The 18748-nt window shown below is 40.3% G+C and overlaps 1 protein-coding gene across 2 annotated transcripts in view; it reads left to right on the top strand.

Moving 5' to 3' along the window:
- The window catches only part of fam184a (family with sequence similarity 184 member A), a 128911-nt gene that overhangs the window by 55175 nt on the left and 54988 nt on the right, over positions 1-18748 (top strand). For both annotated transcript variants that reach the window (XM_036582090.1, XM_036582091.1), the window contains exons 9-10: positions 3356-3506; positions 11233-11445. In XM_036582090.1, coding sequence (XP_036437983.1) covers positions 3356-3506; positions 11233-11445 — 364 coding nt within the window. The remainder of the gene's footprint in view (positions 1-3355; positions 3507-11232; positions 11446-18748) is intronic.

Below are 18748 nucleotides of genomic sequence, written 5' to 3'. Positions count from 1 at the left end.
AGCCATAATAATCCAAACTCCTTTATGTGTCGTTTTTCATCCCTCCTTCCTCATAGACTCCCATTCATTTTCAACAACATGCTGCTACCATTTGACAACTCCCTACAAACGACTTAATAAACACCCTGTACACCCTGGAAACTGCCTACCATAACAACCACCTAGCAACATCTTAGCACCTCAGATACCATGGAAACCACAGAGCAGCACCTCAGCAACGACTTGAGATACTATAGCAACCACCTAGCAACCGCCTAGTAACCACCTGGGAGACCATACCAAATGCCTTGCAACACCAAAACAACCATATGAGATACCATAGCAACCACTTTAGAACACCTTAGCAGCCATCTGTGATACCATAGCAACCTCTTAGCAATACCATAGCAACCACCTGGGGTACCATAGCAATCACTTTGCAACACCTTAGCAGCGATCTAAGCAACTCAGATACCACGGCAACCTCCTAGCAGCACCTCAGCAACTACCTGAGACACTATAGCAACCACCTAGCAACCAGCTGGGGTACCATACCAAACACCTAGCAACACCGAAACAACCATATGGGATACCATAGCAACCACTTTACAACACCTTAGCAGTGACCTGTGATACCATAGCAACCACCTAGCAACACCTTATCAACCTCCTTGAATACTTTAGCAACGACCTAGCAACACCCTAGCAACCACCTGGGATACCATAGCAGCCGCCCAAGAACCCCCTGGTGTACTATATCAAACGCCTAGTAACACTATAGCAACCACCTGGCATACAATAGCAACCGCCTTGCAACAGCTTAGCAACCACATGTGATACCATAGCAACCTCCTAGCAACACCCTAGCAACCACCTGGGATATCATGTTGCAGGCAACTCACCACATGCAACTAGGTTGTGTTTAAGTCAGCATAGAAATAATTTGCACTCATGTGAAGCAATACTTAAAAGTGAAGTGTACTATTATTTGTTGAAACTGAGTTGTTTTTGCTGTGTAAATATGTTTGAGTCTTTAGAAACATAAGAAGGTCAACTTTGGCACACTGTTAGAAATAAAGGTTCTGTGCAGGTAGATTTTTCATTCATCAAGGTACAAACTAAGTAAATGTTCCCTCAAAGGCACAACAGTTATTTTAAGGTCCAATTGTGTACCTTAAATAAGTTTTTCTGGGTGAAAAGTACAGATTTGTACCTTTTCATAACCTCAAGTTTTAAAACAGAACAATAAAATAAAAAGCCTGGAGATGAGACGAGGTGAGTGGAGTCAATACAACTTAATACAACAAGAAAATATAATTTCAACGGATTATGGTACAGTTATGTTCCCTGATAAAGGTACTGAGATGTACCCTTGAAGGTACCACTCCAGTGACAAGAGGGGTACTGCCCCAGTGACAGTTCCAGACCTTTATTTCTGAGAGTGCATAAAGGTTTTGGTTAGCCATGAAACAAAGCCAGAAAAGCAAACCTGTTCACTTTTTGGCATTTTTCCTTGGCGTCACTGCTTTTGGGACTGTGGTTTTGAAAAATATTGTATTATTGTACTTTTTATCTGCTTGTATATGTCTTAGATAGAATATGCCAGATTCCTTGTTTCAAGTTCTCAAATGTTGTTGTCAAATGCTCAACATCTTGTTAAAGAAAAAAAGTTGTTATGCTGCACTACATATAGATTCAGGGGCCTGAAAAGGGTTATATAGCCAAAAAGTGTTGACAAACTAATTTTTATGGCAGAACATCAGCTCTTTTCATTCACTGAGAACGGTTGCAAGTCCTGTTGGTGATGGGCTTACTGCCTCTTGACTTTCTGGCCACATTCCTCATTCTGAAGGTGATATTTGGAGCTGTGTATTACAGGGAGATGCTTGAGAAAAATCTCTCGGTCAAACACGTCTTTCTTCCACACACTCTTTTATGCACCTACACACCATCCCCACTGCAGTACTTTGAGGGGGCTGGAGAGATGTCCAGACTTTCATTCAACCTGCCATTCTTACTCAAATAGCAGTTAAGAAGGATTTCACACCTCTAAAACACTGCCACAGTGCGTCATGATGTGGGGGTTCAACAGCGGCTGGCTTTGAGGCATTTTCAGGCTACCAGGGGGTTGCATTCTCTCTCTCTCTGTTTCTCTCTGCTGAAGCTGTTAACAATAAATAACCAGAATCCCCACTGTGCGTTGAAAATGTCCAGCAATTATGTCACATAATTTGGCAGTTAACCTCCTCAGTCCCTTTACCGCACCTACGCCAAAGCCCTGTGGGAGCATTATAGTGAGCCTGGTGAGCTCAGCAGCAGGAGCCATGCAACTGTCAGCCTCCATTACAGGCCATTAATGATTGGCTGCAGCCTCCACGGCACAGGAGCAGTGCGAGGGTTTTATCACAGATATGCACTGGCTGAGATATAGTTCACCCCTCATCTCCCTCTTTCTCTCTACCTTTCATGTCAGAATCTTTGTGAAAACTGCGTATGTAGGTTTTAAGAAGAAATTTCTTCTTAAGAGCGGTTGGTCAATGAGGCCCCATGTCTAACATAACTGGCTAATTTGTGTATTGCTGATGACTGAATGCTCTTTGGGGTTCTAATAATTTACCGTTTAAATTGCACATAACCTTCTCAGTAGGGTTCTGTGTCACACTGCAGTATTTCTTTCCTATCCAGCTAACTTTAAGCTTAGTTGAGTCTAACTCTGATGGTCGTGGCAATAGCATTGCCTTTGGTTACATTATGAAGAAGAATGCAACAGAAGACCTGTATCACATTCTGAGCCTGTCGTTGCCCAAAATAAGTTTTTGTTGTAATGGGACAACTGTAATTACACAGTTAGTTTAGATGCTCCATCAACAAACAAGATACGCTGTGAAATGTTGTACAGACTGACTGGAACCAAACAACGCTCAGGATAATCTGGCATCAAAATGGTTTTATGGCTAACTGGTATAAAGCACATTTGAAATGTTCGGTTTACTTTTTTCTTTATTTTGTAGAAATTGTTGTATAAAAGCTATAGAACACTTGAGGTCTTGTCTTATCACATCTAACATCACTGCTAGGATGATAACATCCTCCCTCCCTTGTGTTCTGTTGTTTCAGTATAAACACCTGAGCCATATTCACAGAGCCTCTCAGAGTCTGATCTGGAATCTGTTCTTGTCCGTGAAATCAGATTAAATAAGAGAGAAAAATCTGATCCTACATCAGTGTTCCTACTCTCAGAAGCTTCATTAATAAGGCTCCTGTAAAAAAAAAATAAACAAATAAAAGATGGCCTGATGTGAACATGTACCCACCTGTTGAAATGTGTGCCCGCAGAGAGGTGCACTGACATTTGTATTATTTTGTCTCTCTGCAGGCAGGAGTGTAAGAAGCTGCGTGAAGAGCTGCGAGAGGAGCATGAAGAGGACAAGAGGGCAGCACTCACTCAGCTGGCCCAGAGTAAGGAGCAGGAGCTGGGCACTGCCCGCGAGAGCTGGCAGAGGAAGGTGGAGGACCTGCTGGAGCAGGTGAGGGATCCAAGGGTCACACATTCACCCCTGCACGCATGCCAAGCAATCAGTAATTATTCACACCATCTAATGGGAGAACTCTATTTCAGGCCACGTTGTAGAAGCCCTGTTCGATCAACATCAAGGCAGCATCTGAGAAGGTGAAATTAAATCGAGCAGTGCTGTATGAAACAACATAAAACACACATTCCTAGACTCCTGCTCTCAGAACTTATCGATTCAAAAAATCATTACGTGCTTATGGAACGCCAGTTTACATTTACATTTTGTAGTCCCCAGCTGTTTTGCAGAAAGTTTTAGTAAAGGACTACAGAGTAAGTCAAAAGAGGGCAGTAATTATGTTAGATAACTGTTTCTGTCCACTTTTTGAGATCACTGCAAGTTCCCACTTATAAACCCTTAATTGTGAGATTTTGTTATTGGAGAGAAGCAATCAAATCTGCGTGACTGGAAATGTTGAGAGATTGAGAGGTCTGCACTTGATAATTAACATTTTTAATGACATTAATATTCAAGCTGTTCTTCGGCGTCTTCTCTGAAAGCATTACATGTGTGAAAGAGAGGATGTAACTAACCTGAACTACATGGTCTCATGAAATTGAGATGATGATCAGAAATGATTAGCAGGCTGTTGCTGTATGCTTTTAAATATCCAGCTTACCCTTATCAACAGCTATTCTTCTTCTGCAATATTGGGATTTTGATGAGTTCAGGAGCACCGTACAGCTTAGCACCTCCCCCACTCTGAGACCCTTCATTCTACTGAGTTAATGAGGTGAATTAATGAGGTGAATGAGGTGAAATTTCAGTTGCACTTTATTCAGCTGAATTAATGACGTGTGTTTGGCTGGGGGCAATAAAAAACACTAGAGTTTAAAGTAATGATTCCTCCAAAATTTTAATTTACTAAACACTTCAGCAGTATTCCCATTACTACAACCAAATGTAGTCAATCAAATATATTTATTGTCTAAAGATTGCTTCCTTAGTTTTGTACTTGGGTCACTTGTACTGGATACAAATAGCTACGTTTACATGCAGTATGATAATCCATTAATAATCTGACTAATAGCGCAATTGGAATACAATACGTCCATGTATACACCTCAATCAGAATGGACTAGTACGATTGAGGCCATTCGGAATACAATTTCTATCCATTTGAACAAGTTAGGTAATCCTGTAAATAATCCATTAAATAGAAGACTAATAGCCATGTAAACACCTGTATCTGATTACATTCCCAATCGTAAAGTTTAAGGACGTTCTGTGCATGTGCGTTTGCATCATAGCGGACGTTTATAACATTCAACATGGCAGGAGCACAAACTGAACAAAATTATGCTTTGAACTTTAAAAGTCGGCAGTGGGATTGACGTCCAGCTTGTGTCTCAGAACATGACATCTTTCTCTCACCTCTCTCACATGATGCTTGTTGTCATGGTAACGTCTACACTAAGAGGTATTCTACGCACGCCTGTAATTTTAGATCGGATTACTTGGAGTGTGCATGTAAACGAAGATTTTCCATCTGATTGTTGAGTAGAGTGAGCATAGAAACACCTCAGTCTTAATCTATAATCGGAATATGTTCAAACGGATTGGCACAAATCTTTGCATGTAAACACAGCCAATCACATAGACATCCTAGTAAATGAAAATTATATGTTAACGGACTCCAAATTACACTCTGTTTTCTGTTGGAAAAGTCAAAGCAAGTTTCAATTTTGATAGCACCGTACTCTAATGGATCCATGCGTTAGGAGATGATGTGAAGCAGGGTTTAGTTAATCATAATGATATATAAAAAAAAAAGGAGGACTGTTAACTGCTGTATAGTCTAGAGATCTAAAGAGATAGTAGAACAAAGACTGGTGTGCTTAAAACTCACACAAGCCTTTTTGCTTCATTTTATTAAAATGAACAGCTGCCCCCAGCTGTTTATGGCTGTGTTTACATGCAAGGATTTACGCCAATTTGATTAAATACATTCCGATTATAGATTAAGACTGAGGTGTTTATATGCACACACTACTCAACAATCTAATGGAAAATTTCCATTTACATGCACACTACAAGTAACCCAATCCAAAATTACACGCATGCGTAGAGTACCACATAGTTGTAGATGTTACCATCACAACGAGCATTGCGTGTGTATAGTCAGAGTGAGATAAGCAGCAGTGTGTTTGAGCAGCAGTGAGTTTGAATTACTTTAAAATGATGGCAGACTCAGGAAAACATGCTTTGCATGTACTTATTAAAGAAGTGGAAGAGATCATGTTCTGAGACACATAAGCTGGACACCCAGTCTATTTTGATTGAGGTGTATACATGGACGTATTCTATTCTGATTGAGCTATTAGTCAGATTGTTAACAAATTATGAGGCTTCATGTAAACATGGCTATTTTTAAATAAGCTTCCTGCTCACATCAGTCTCTGCCCACAAACACACCCACAACAAACCAGCAATGCGTATCATCACATCTTGTATGAAGCTTCCATTACTTGTTATCTATGTTAGCATTGTAGCTTCATTACAAAACTAAATAAGCAAACTTTGGACACCAAACATATCCTGGTTGGTCGACTGCATTTGGGGAAGGGGGGAGTTGTGTAAATGTGATTTTTCCCCAAAGCTATTGATTCTTAAAGTCCTACTGTAGAGTGTGTATGTATAAACAAGTGGTGGGGAACTGAGAGGCAGTGTCCAAACAGTGGGGTGATTTCCCTGCTCAAACCCACCAGCTAAACCTGATGAGTTAATTCAGGCATGTTTGAGTAGCAAAATCACCAAAAACTGTACAAGAATCCTGGTGTAAGAGGAGGGAAACCACACTAGCACACAGACCAGAAAACAACAATTCAGCTGTAGCTTTCTCCTGAACATCTGTGCTCTTAAAATATACTGTAATGCCTCCAAAGATCAGCTCTGACCTTTCCAAAATCATGTCATCGCTCATTTTGATGGTTTGATTACTTGAAGTTGAACAGAGTTTCTTTTTTTTTTTCAATTTGTCATGAAGTGCCTCCTCTCTTTTTGCTGCAATTTCTTGTTCCCCTGACAGCAGCTGGCTCTTCAGGAAGCATTACATAAGTCAATCAGTAATGTAAGTCAAGTCCACAGGAGCACTAGCTTTGTCTTCCCTTTTCCCTTCTTTGCTGTCAGTAGATGTAGGCACTTGTGCTGTACTGGGGTAGTGTAGTTGTGCACATTGCATGCTGACCGTTCGAGAGTGGACTTTTGGCTTTGTTTCAATACACCTGCACTCTCTTGTTCTTCTGATTCTCTGTGTGTTTGGTTGTTCTAAACACTTTATAAACCAAAGGTCTTGTTCTTTTGTGTGGAAAGCACTCCTATCAGTATCATTTGTTAGACCCCTTGTTGCTGAGTTGTGACAGCCATTTCGAGGCCTCTCCAGGTCTGCTTGGGATTTAGGCAGTTTTCACGCGTAAAAATTGGCAAGCTTTTCTTGCTTTTGCGCGTCTTGGCGTGGTGTGGGTATGACGCTGGCCATTTTGATTACACTCACACTTTGCAGTTCCATCGCACCCTCTAGCAGTGAACTAGTGTGCTAATGAGGCTAGCAGGCTGGTCAGTGAACCGCAGTAATCGCAGATCCACCGCCTTCTGCCCAGATTCCCCAGAGACAGCAATATCGACTGGTGTAAAGTGAGAATCTGCTGTCAATACCTCACTCTTACCCCATTTCTGAGGCCTCACTGGAGGCACTATGTTAGTTTATACACAGACAACATGGTGAGGAGTAGCATGTACATGACTTGAGTATCCATTTATGGGTGATTTTGCTGTTTAATCTTCTTATTAATAGAACTGGCCCAAATAGTTTGAATACTTGGGTAAGAGTATGACTAGCAGTATTAGTAGTATTTAAAATTCAGAGGATCTTTTTAAGCAACAAAAATTGTAGCATAATCTACAATACATTTAATCTCAAAGGCTTTTAAATTCAGTTATATGCAAAAGTCTGGGAACCCCTGGTCAAATGATGTTTTGTTGATTGTTGAGGAAAAAAGTTAACACGTCCTCTGAAGAGAGCACACCTCTGCACATTTTAATGCACAATTACATGCTTTTTGCCGAATGTAACATATTGGAAAAAATAAAACTTAAAATGTGACGTGCAAAACTTATGGCCCATTTAATATGTTACTTTTATTTTTTACAATTCATTAAATTCAGCATATAATAGGTAATTGCGCACTAAAAGGTGCAGAAAATGCCACATTTATGTGTGTTCTCTGTAGAGGATGTGTTAACTTAGTTTCATTTAGAAAATCAACAAAATATAATTTGACCAGGGGCACCCAAACCTTTGCATACAACTGTATAATAGTTATTGTTATAGTTTGGAAATTGTGGAAAATAAATAAATTAAATCTGGTTTAAATTCATGCCAGGCATTCAGACCATCTCACCTTAGAGTGCAACACATTGCACTGGTGTCCACAAGGTCACACTGAAGCTGAAAGAACAGAGATGTCTGAGAAATTATGTGTGGAAGCAGTTCAGATTGGACGATAAGAAAAATGCTTAGTTTTTGAGGCAGGTGCACAAGTCAGAGGCACAGCAACAGTGATGAATCCTCTGATATATGTTAGTAGGCCTGTTGTTGTCCTAATGCAAGTACAGCTTGGTACTAGCTTTACCCTGAATTCAGACAAATGTGACACATCAACGTCACTCAGGAATATGCAGGCCGTAAATATCAACTCTTTTCATTTCTAATTGAACATTTTCACAGAAGGTTTAAAACTTTACAGCAGATCTGCTTATCATACTCACACTCTGCCTTTGATGTTCCAAAAAGTTCTAGTATCAGGCTTCCTTTCCTGCCATTTACACAGACAGATCTCTGATTTCTCTAACACAGATAAGTGGAGGCTGAAAGAACAGCACAATGACAGGACTAGCATGGAACTTCAGCTACATCAGCAAATCAAATGCCTTTAGAATGAAACTCAACTGGACATTTTAACATCCGGTTGGCAGTACCAAACAGGCACTGGACAATGGAGCTCAAAACAGGACTTTCTGGTCCAAGAACCTGGCAACCCTAGTTAGACATATGTAGTTGTCCCGCAGACACAGAAGTACACCTCTATATGTAGAGTAGATTCGTTTTTCAAGGTTTACTATAGTTAATCTGCTAGACCTACTTAACTAGTTATCTAGCTATTGCTAACAAACTAGTCTACAGAAAGGGATAGAAACAACTTGTGGTAGATAACTAGCTAACAGTATCTTACATTATCAGAGTTAGTCTGTTTAGCTTACCGCACTTTTTAAACATCCTTGACATTCTTGACCTTTAGAAAAGTGAAGCTGGCTTGGTCTGCTACAGTAGAGGAACATGAAAGACGCTAACTGTATGTGGACTGCATTTCCCACGAGTCTGTGCGCAGGGATGTAAAGATGTGATGGAACATATGAATTTAAAGATCCTGTTTGTTTAAGCCATAGTTATTTAAAAAATTATGTCATTTAAAAAAATATTTCAGGTCAAAGTTAATGACCAAAAGCAATTACAGCACACTGTTAAAAGGTGAAATGCGGGTATGTGGAGCAAATTAGTGGGAGGGAGCTACGCTAGCTAGAGGCCATTGCTAGTACCTATTATCCCAAACTGTTATCTGGCAAACATAAAGCAGCTTTCAGTATCACATTTACCAGCAGTTTTTGTACTTTTTGTGTTTAAAAAAGCTAATGCTACAGGCTCCTACATCAGCTTAGTACAAACTGCTAACAATAGCAGGCACGTGATGTCAGAGACACCACACGGCTCTCCTTCACCACAAACAACTGTGTTAAAAAAGAGAAAACTAAATATCACAGCAAAACCACAGTGCTATTATATGTCAAGAGTCATGTTTTCGAGTGAGCAGTGAATTGTGGATGTTATCCAAAGTACTGCTTCAAAAATTGTAATGAAACAAAAAGAAAGACACTATGTGGCAGATCGCTAACATACCTAGACAGGTAGTTTACTACTCATATGAAACTGGTGGTCCTTGAACTGGTAGGCTAGCTAACTAGCAACTGTAGCCTGCTAGCCTACCATGAGCTACAAGAGACCTTAAACAAAGTCAATCAAATAGACCTAACATATAAAATTTTGGTTTCCTCTTATAATTTTACAGAAATCGTTGGCTGTGATACATTTACAGCTCAGCTGTTCCAGCTGTTAGCAATGTTAGCAATCTATCAAATTCAAACTACATATACTAGTCCTACATTCTTTTTAAGACATAATTGTTACAGAAATTACTGGCATGTTGTACAAAGACACAGAAGCTGCGTTCCAAAGCCTAGGCTGCAGCCAAGGTAGGCTGCATTTCTTGACCGCTACATCAAGAGGGCCGTTCCAGAATGAAGCATCCCTCATATACAGCCTAGAACTGCAGCCTACATTCTGGGTTATTTCAAGGAGACATCAGATGTATCCTTCCAGGCCTTCAGTTACCCACAGTTCTCTGTGCACGAACAAAGTGAATGAAAAAACAGCACCACAAAAATGGTGGAAAACAAAGCCTTTGGAGCAGGACTTATTTTAAAATGTAAGTTGTTCTCATACTAAATTCATCTTTGTCACCTTATAAAGTGTAAAATGACTTATTAATGGAAGCATTCGTCCATATATCATATTTTATTTAGAAGTATTTGTATACATGTAGTTTATCGTACTACATAAGAACATCTCCTCAATTTCTGTGAAGAAATGAAAAAGCAACAAACTCAATGCAACGGGCTCCATTTTCTCTCACCAGTTCCCTCATGAGTTTCATGCTGCTCTGGCGACGTCACCATGCAGCCTCATTAGGACTGTTCCTTTTGTGTGACCAATAGGCTACTACGTAGGAGTCTTTATAGGACAATCTCGCTGAGGACCCGCACCACCTCCACTGCAGCCTAGGCTTTGTAAAGCAGCTAGTTACTGCTTGATGTGAGCAGCTACAGCAGTAATAAAATGTGTATTGACAAGTTGAATCCAGGGCTATAAAAGTATCCAGGCAGTTACATCAGTGATTACATCCTGCTTAAATTACCATGTTGCATTTTGGGAAGTAGTGTATAATGGAGACAGCTCTGCCTGCGTTTTGGATTATTTTGCTTGAGCAGTATGTCATCTGGGTATCTTTGGCACACTGGGGGAAATTCGTGTTGATCACATACTGCGTACTACCTACTATTTTGGGGGACAATAAATACGTGAGCAGTGTGTAGTAGGCTATTTTAAACACAGCCTTTGTGAAAAGGGTCCATTCATCTTCTCCCAAACATTAAAAAGGATCATATGCCCCCTCTCTCCACCCCAGGGTCTGGAGAAAAGGTTTGCAAAACAGAAGGAACAAGCTGAGTCTTCAAACAGCAGGAAGAGATTGTGCTTATGATTCTGCCCAAAATGACAAATAAGTAAGATGTTCAGTATCACTGATTATCTCTGGGGTGAGAGAACAGATGATTCAGAGGAAAGAAAAGAAAAATGAACCTGCATCTCTGCAGGCGCTTTTTCTAGCATTTGTTTCATACCATTCTTTAATTGTTTTGTCCTTTTCTGCAGCTGATGGACTGCAGGTCTCTGCAATGGTGATGACATGTTGTACCACTGATAATGATGTAACATTTGTTCTTGTCCCACCCCTTTCTCTCTCTCTCTCTCTCTCGCTCTCTCTCTCTCTCTCTCTCTGTCTGTGTGCAGATCTCGTTGTTGAAGCAGAGTCTGGAGATGCAGCTGTCTCAGTCTCAGCACTCTCTGCAGCAGCTGCAGGCTCAGTTCAGTCAGGAGCGGGAGCACCTGGGCCAGCAGCTGCAGGAGCTGGAGCTGGAGCACCAGCGCAGAGAGGAGCGTCTTCGGGAGGCCCACCGCTGCACCATCCAGGACATGCAGGAGGCCCGCCAGCATGACCTCAAGGTCCGCCTGCAATTGCTCACACACATCTATCACCACCTCCTCTACTGCCTCAGCCTCACTCTGTGGAGCTCTGAGCTTTAACCTGCTCTCTCACACTCTGTCCCACACAGCTGTACTCACTGCTGTTTCTCTGTGCTGTGATTTCTGCTGTTGCGCTCATCTGTCTACGTTTCCTTTAATTCTGTTATTATTACTGTTTTAGTGAGCATGACAACAATCTCACTCACTGTAACAATAACAGCAGCCAGAACCATAACATCTCCTGTGGTAAGACTGTAACAAACAGACTGACAAGACAGTGATGTGTGATAGATGGAGCGACCAAATCGAATGTCAAATGTATGTGCAGGGTACACTCTTTCGCTTTTGGCTCCCTAAAAACACATGGGTAAACTTTTAGAGTAATTGTGAAAAACTTTTTGAAGTTTAAAGAACCTAAGAATGTAAAGGTTCTAGGAAAAATCTTAAAGCGTAAAAGCGAAAAAACACTTAAAACACTTCAAAACACAAATATCTTCTTCAGACAACTTCCATTGACAATGATCAATGAACGCTTTGTGCACCTTTTCCTTTAAAGAAATGCATCTGTGTGAGTGTTTGTGTCTGTGTCAGTGTATGCAGAGTATGTGTTTTCAGAACAAAAGTGACCTTAATTTGAAGAAAAAAACTGAAGAAAAATATAGTGCTGATATGCATAGCAGTGGTAAGATAAACATTCGTATGCAAAGGTTTGAGTGTCCCTGGTCAAATGACATGGTTTGTTTATTTTCTAAGTGAAAATAAATTAACACTTTCTATACATACATATATATCGCTGCTGTCAGAACAAAATCTCATATCTCCGGAATAATAACTTTACAGGAGAAGGAAAACACATACTTTACTTTTAATGTCTGTTAATGAAAGTAGACTTTTTTAAACAAATTTTGGTTCGTTTTTTTGGTCCAACAACAGCGAAACTCCGTTTTTGTTGTTTTGTGCCGTAGTTTGTTTTTAGTAGCGGATGTGTTAACTTGTTTTCACATAGAAAATAAATTAACAAATAGAAATAAACAAAACATGTAATTTGACCAGGGGTGCCCAAACATTTGTATGATAAATGCTGTGACAAAAACCAGCAGTTAAAAAATCATTTATTGATTTACTTATTGCAAATCCATGGCAATCTCCCAAACATGAACATAATTGGACTATTAAACATATTGGGTGATGTGATACATTAATCAGACTAAGTGCCCACAGACACAACGGCCTTAAATTAAATAAATAAATTTAATAAGAAGAAATTAAAGTCGTTGCCAAATTAAACATGATCATAAGTAGACTTTTACTAAACTGCGCTCTTAGTATGTTCTTATTTGTCAAAGATTAAGCTTCAGCTTACACAGAATATGTGCCTCTGCCTCTGCTTCAGTGTTAGGAACCATCAAATCATCCACACCCATGCCCACCCATAGTGTCCCATTCTCCTCCAGTAGTGGATCAATGCGGAGGGCAGATCTGCTGCAAATCTGGCTTGGTCCTCTACTGCTTCAGCTCAGTGAGCTCCTCTCTCTCAGCGGCCTGGAATAACACATCCACTCAACACATACACCTCTCCTCTCCTGCCTGTGGCTTAGCGATGGCTGAGTGCTTACTGTCGTCGGCTGTGAAGCGTGCTGTATGCGTTACCTGCTCTCTGATGTCTCTGGCCGAGAAGAGCTCTCACTCAGTCAGGAAATGATTAGCTGGAGTTGGGCGGCCATCGCTCCTCTCCGCAGGCCAGTGGGTGAGAGCTATAAGGAGGGACAGTGTGAGGGTACACTGCTAAAATAACTAGTGACAGACAGACATGCACTTGGTGAACGTAGAGCCAGACAGGAGTAAAGGAATGTCCGTGGGTACTGTGAAAGCACTGTGGCTGATTTGAGTTTCTCTGGCATTTCAACTCAAATCCTTCGATATCAGTTTTAGTAAAGGCAGTGCACTTTGTGTTTGTGTCATTGACCTGTATGACCAGTGACCTCTATAAAAGTGTTGCAGTAAACTGCCTAGAAGCTGCTGAAACTGCTGCTCAGATATTAGCAGGTGAGAAACAGAGGAGTAACGTGAAATGAGACCAGCTCTTCGTTTCAATAGCATTTTTAACACACCCTCACCGACTCCACTTCGCGACTTGGAAGTGTGTTGCACCAGCATTACACGAGCTAGGATGAGGGCAGATGGGGACACGGTGACTGGATTGGAGCATACCTGCCTTCAGCTAGGCCAGCCTCAGTAAGCTAATTGGCTAGCTAAGCAGACTAGCAGAGTAAAGAAACGTTCTGGACAAGTTCTGCTGCTAAAGTCTACATATGTGTTGATGTGACATGATCTAAAAATACTACTTAATCCTCTACAGTACTGAAGCAGGCCTTAAAGGAGAATTCACATAATCAGTTGTTAAAATGTAAACAGTCATTCAGAGTGGTTTGATGTGAACTGTGCAATTCTAGAGAAACTTTGTAGAGTCAGAATTGTTTACAGGGGTGATGATAGAAACTATGATAGGAGACTTGTGAAACGTTTAGTGTCTTTGTAAGCTGCCTCACAGGAAGTTATTACATGAAATCATATTTGTAATTGTCTGAGACACTGTTGTACGATAGTTTACAAAAAGCTTTTGGCCTAAATTATGTTTGTAAAATACACTCAGGGCAGAGAACTATGTGCAGGGCATTAAAAAGCAAAATACCTATTTATTTCAGATTTACTACTGTTTTACCGTTGTCAATATTACATACAGTGCTGTGCAAAAGTCAGAGACCACCCTTCACTTAATTAATTTTAAGTGAAAACAGGCTTTAAGTACAATTTATTCGCTTCACATTTCTGAGAAAATTAGATATGAGATCCACTTGCATAAGGAAAGAGAAAGTCAAAGTAAAATAACTAAAAACCAAGACATTTTCGAAATGGAGTTCAAAAAATCAAGTAGTAGAACAAAAAATCAAGTAGTAGAACAAATGGGACTCCTAACAACAGTGCAAAACCTGGTAGACCACCAAAGCTGTCCCAACAGATAAACAGCACTTAAAACTTTCATCTTTGAGAGAGAGGAGAAAATCAAGCTCCATTCTTGCTTCAGATCTGAAAACATTCACAGGAGTTTCTGAGAAGACAACGTAACACTATGGGTCTGAAAGGATGTGTAGCTGTCACGAAGCCCTCACAGAGAAAAGGAAGGAAATGGGCTAATTAAACAAAGAAGCTGCTGGTGTTCTCAGAACAGTGGACCAACCACCCCAGAGTCCAGACCTCGGCATAATCAAATCTATTATGGAATATCTAGATCAGGAAAATGCAACCAACTTCTAAGACTGAACTTTGGAGGTGTGCAAAAATATACCTGCAGGTATCTCACAAAAAATGGAATAAGGTTGGATGCATTAAATATTGAAAAAAATCAGTTTTTAGCTGTTTAGGCTTTAATTTTATTTTAAATACATATTTCAGCTTTTTTCTGCTGCTGAAAAATGAATAACTTGTATTTAATAACCATTTTGACTGTAAATTAATGAAATAAAGGGCGGGGCTCTGACTTTTGCACAGTACTGTATAACTTAAAAAACGTGTAGGTTTATTGTCTGTTTTGAATAGTAAAAAAATTGACTATGTGTAGAACACTTTGCAACCCCTGGTTCCTATGACCAAAATCTGCATCATTAAGTTCTGTACAATGAAGCATTTCACATCAAACCACTCAGAATTACTTTGTTTACATCTCAAACTGAATTATGCAGAAATAATAAAAGTGAAATTTCTGTTGAAGGTGGAAATGAGGATTTCCTCAAGGGGAGGCGGAAAGGGCAAGTCACAGAAGGCATGATAAAAACAGTAATGAAATGGGGGTTACGACATCGAGCTGTCAGAGACTCAGTTCAGTGGCACTGTGGATTTTCATAAGCTCTGTGTATTTGGTTTTACAGCCTATCTGAAGGTCTGGACACTTTATAGGATAGTGCAGGCCCAAAACAGTGACCTTAGCTTTTAAATAAGCCACAACCACAGGTTAAACATCTGTTTATTATCCCACCAGCAGCCTAAACTCTGCCTATTAAGATTTAATAGCCCTGTAAGTGGAAAAGCACAGGGGCTGGTTTCACTCGGTATCGGATCAGATCACTGCAGTCTGGCTATGGACGTATACGAGGATGGACTGTAGAAATCCGCATTGTTTCAGTTCACAGAGTTCTCCAGCACTACAAATGGACGGAACTGACCCCAGTGCGGAATCTCGAGATAGCTCTGCTTATTTACAGTGCTGTTAAAGTAATGGTCCTTCTCCATCTGCTGCTTCATTATTCAGCATCAGTATCACTCTTTGTATTGAAGAGAAATCCATCAGCAAGACTCATAAAAGGCTTTTTTTAACAGCTTTATGCTCCAAATCCCCTCACCAGCGCAGGCAAAGGGGCAACCTTGTTACAGAAGACAAGGCGCTGTTGATTTATTCACTGCTGTTTAATAAGTAAGAGGGGCTTTAGTGTAGCAGAAAAGCTACAGCAGTGGGAGGTTGTCTCTCTTTCGATCTGTGGCAGTGGTAGAGTAACTGAAAAGCAGTGCTTGCTATTTTCTCCCTAGTGATGCCAAGATGGCTGCTGTCTTTGCCAATCTCACTACCCTGTCAACAGCTCGACATGTGTTGTGCTCTTTAAAGCCAGTGCTGAGGAACACTTCAGCTGCTGCTAATGGGTTTTGTGGTAAAGCAAGAGAACGCCCTTTCTGCGCCATAGGTGTAAATCTCTGACCCTAGAAATGATTCGATTTGATTATAATTATGCTTCTTTAGAAAATAATTCAGTGCATCATCTCAAATTTCACATTGGCCAAAACATTGGCATTCGGTAGCAGCTCAGTTTTTGGCAAAAGTTATAATAAATACAAATGTAGACAAAACATAGGCAATAATGATAAATTCTTCTTGTATTTGAGGCAGTAATGTCAAATGTACTCAGGTATGTTTTCCCCCTTTGTTTTCAGAGCTGCCTTAAGTAGTGTTAATCCTAGTGTTAATCCTACTGTCTTTGGTAACACTTGCAGCTGAAGCCAACAACAATTTAGCAAATCATTTTCTCTTTCAGATGAAGATAAAGTTGCTAAGCATTATCTCATGAGCAATAAATGCACCAGAATGTAAACAAGAGTAGTATGTTGTTAAACTCTACAGTGAAATGTGTAACAGGTGCATGTTTATGATTATATGACAAAAATTAACCACAGTAATTGTGAAGCTGTCAACCTTGGAAGATCAGTTTTAAAAAAGCTTTCTGTTTTTCCCAAATTTTGGTTAAATAACTTTTAGGATTGTCGAATCCTGTTGTGCCAGTGAGGTGCTACCTGTGTTATCCACCCAGAAGTAAGATTGTGACAGCTAATATGCTACAAGCTGCTGCTAGCTAACCGAGATCCTGTCAGTGTTTCTCGCTGCCCTCCTGTTCAAGTATATACAGTATTTTGGAGCATTTCACTGCAATTTCACTTTTTTAATTGCAGACAATTTTGGAGCATTTAAAGTATTTTTATTTTAATGTTATTTATTACTAAAATGGCTACAGCACTCTGTGATGCAGAAATACTGCACTCTGTAGAACATGTGCCTGTTATATCATCCAGAACCAGATTCATTCCGTCAGAAATTTCATACCCTAATCTCTACCTGCTCTACACTCATTAGCTGACAAATTACAGTTGCCAACAACCAGGGCTGTACCACATTAAAACATGTTTTGTTGTTTTTTCAAATTGAAAAAAAGTCCTAAATGTGCAGAAGTGTGTTTTCTACAGGGAACACACTTCTGCACATATGGCATAATTACTTTTGCTGAATTTCACATATTGTGGGGGAAAAATAAAACACAAAATGTGGCCTGTGCAAAAATGGCACATTTTATATTTTACTTTATATTTTTATATTTTTGTAAAATAGATGTATATAAAGTATATATGCTCTAAAACTTTTTAAAAGTTTGTCAACTTATTTTCACTTAAATCCACAAAACCTGTGATCTGACCGGAGTTTTTTTTTCATATGACTGTTTCATATGACTGAAATGAGCCCAAAACGTTACTGGCTCGCTTGGAATTCTCCAGCCCTCACCATTAGCCCCTCTGGCATCTGTCTGGAGGACATTTGCAGAGTAGTGTAATGTAGACAATACAAACAATGCAGTCTTTTTTGGTGAGAGCTTCAAATTTCTTACATTTAAAAGTAGCCTAGGAACTCTTCCCAAAAAATGGGTCCATATTTGCATATGATTAAAAACAAATATATTTGATTCTGTCATCCTGAAATCTGTACAGTTGAATCACCACCTTCAGATCAGTGCATCATGTTGCATCATTTTATTTCTACACCCCTGCTGCTCCACCTGCCTCAGCAAAACAAACGCATCAGTTTCCTCACTGCAGATTTTTCTCTACAACAGCTGAACGAGAGAGAAAATACTCACTCACTGAACCCCTTGTGGCTTTTTTTTTGCTGACGTTCGAAAACTGCTTTCAGCAGCTTTGATTTATCCGGAAAGACCGTGCGGGCCTCCCACCGGCTGCCACCGTGCACTCACTTATTTTCTCTGCCCACCTTGGCCGAAGAGCCAGCTGAAAGCATATGGCCCCAGTGGGTCTGCCTGGGCGGAAAAGAGAAGGATAAGTGAGAGAGTTTCGGCAGATATGGACACAATCTCAGAAGCCTTCCTGTCCTCCCAGTGCCTCTCATTTGGTCCTCGCCTTCTGGACGCTGTTTGCTGTGGCAGAGTGACTTAGAAAGGTCATAAAAAATGCATCAAGGTTTTCCATGTGTGAGGAAGAAAACAAATTCTGCACCTTTTTTATGAGTGAACAAGCTACATGAAGTGTGCCCCTGAGCACACCAAATCTAGCTTTATGACACCCAGGGGGCCGATCTAGAACGTGTCTCGACTTGCCATGAGTGAATCCGGTGAGATTTGATAGTGCTCAGTTTGCAGTATGCGCTGGAGCAGTACTCGTTTACAGTCCTTTTATAGTAGGTAATCAATGCTGTTTTAGGGATTCTTGCATATTGACTTTCCTTTCATCCTGTCGTGCATCCAAAACAAATCTCGCAAAGCATCATGTTAGCAGTATTCATGAGTTAGCGCACAAGAGCTCATATGGATTTGTCTCTCGTTGCGCTTGCTGCGTGAGTGTGAGCTGACTGCAGTTCGTCTCAGCACTGGAATGCGCTCCACTCAAGAGCTCTAATCAGGCCTAAAATTTTAAATCATAATTCATGCCAAGAAATTCTCTGTTCATGCCCAACCTT

This window comes from Colossoma macropomum, unplaced genomic scaffold, assembly GCF_904425465.1.
Source record: "Colossoma macropomum unplaced genomic scaffold, Colossoma_macropomum, whole genome shotgun sequence".
Classification (NCBI taxonomy): domain Eukaryota; kingdom Metazoa; phylum Chordata; class Actinopteri; order Characiformes; family Serrasalmidae; genus Colossoma; species Colossoma macropomum.
The sequence above is the reverse complement of the archived record's forward strand: the minus strand, read 5'-3'. Positions and strand labels throughout refer to the sequence as shown.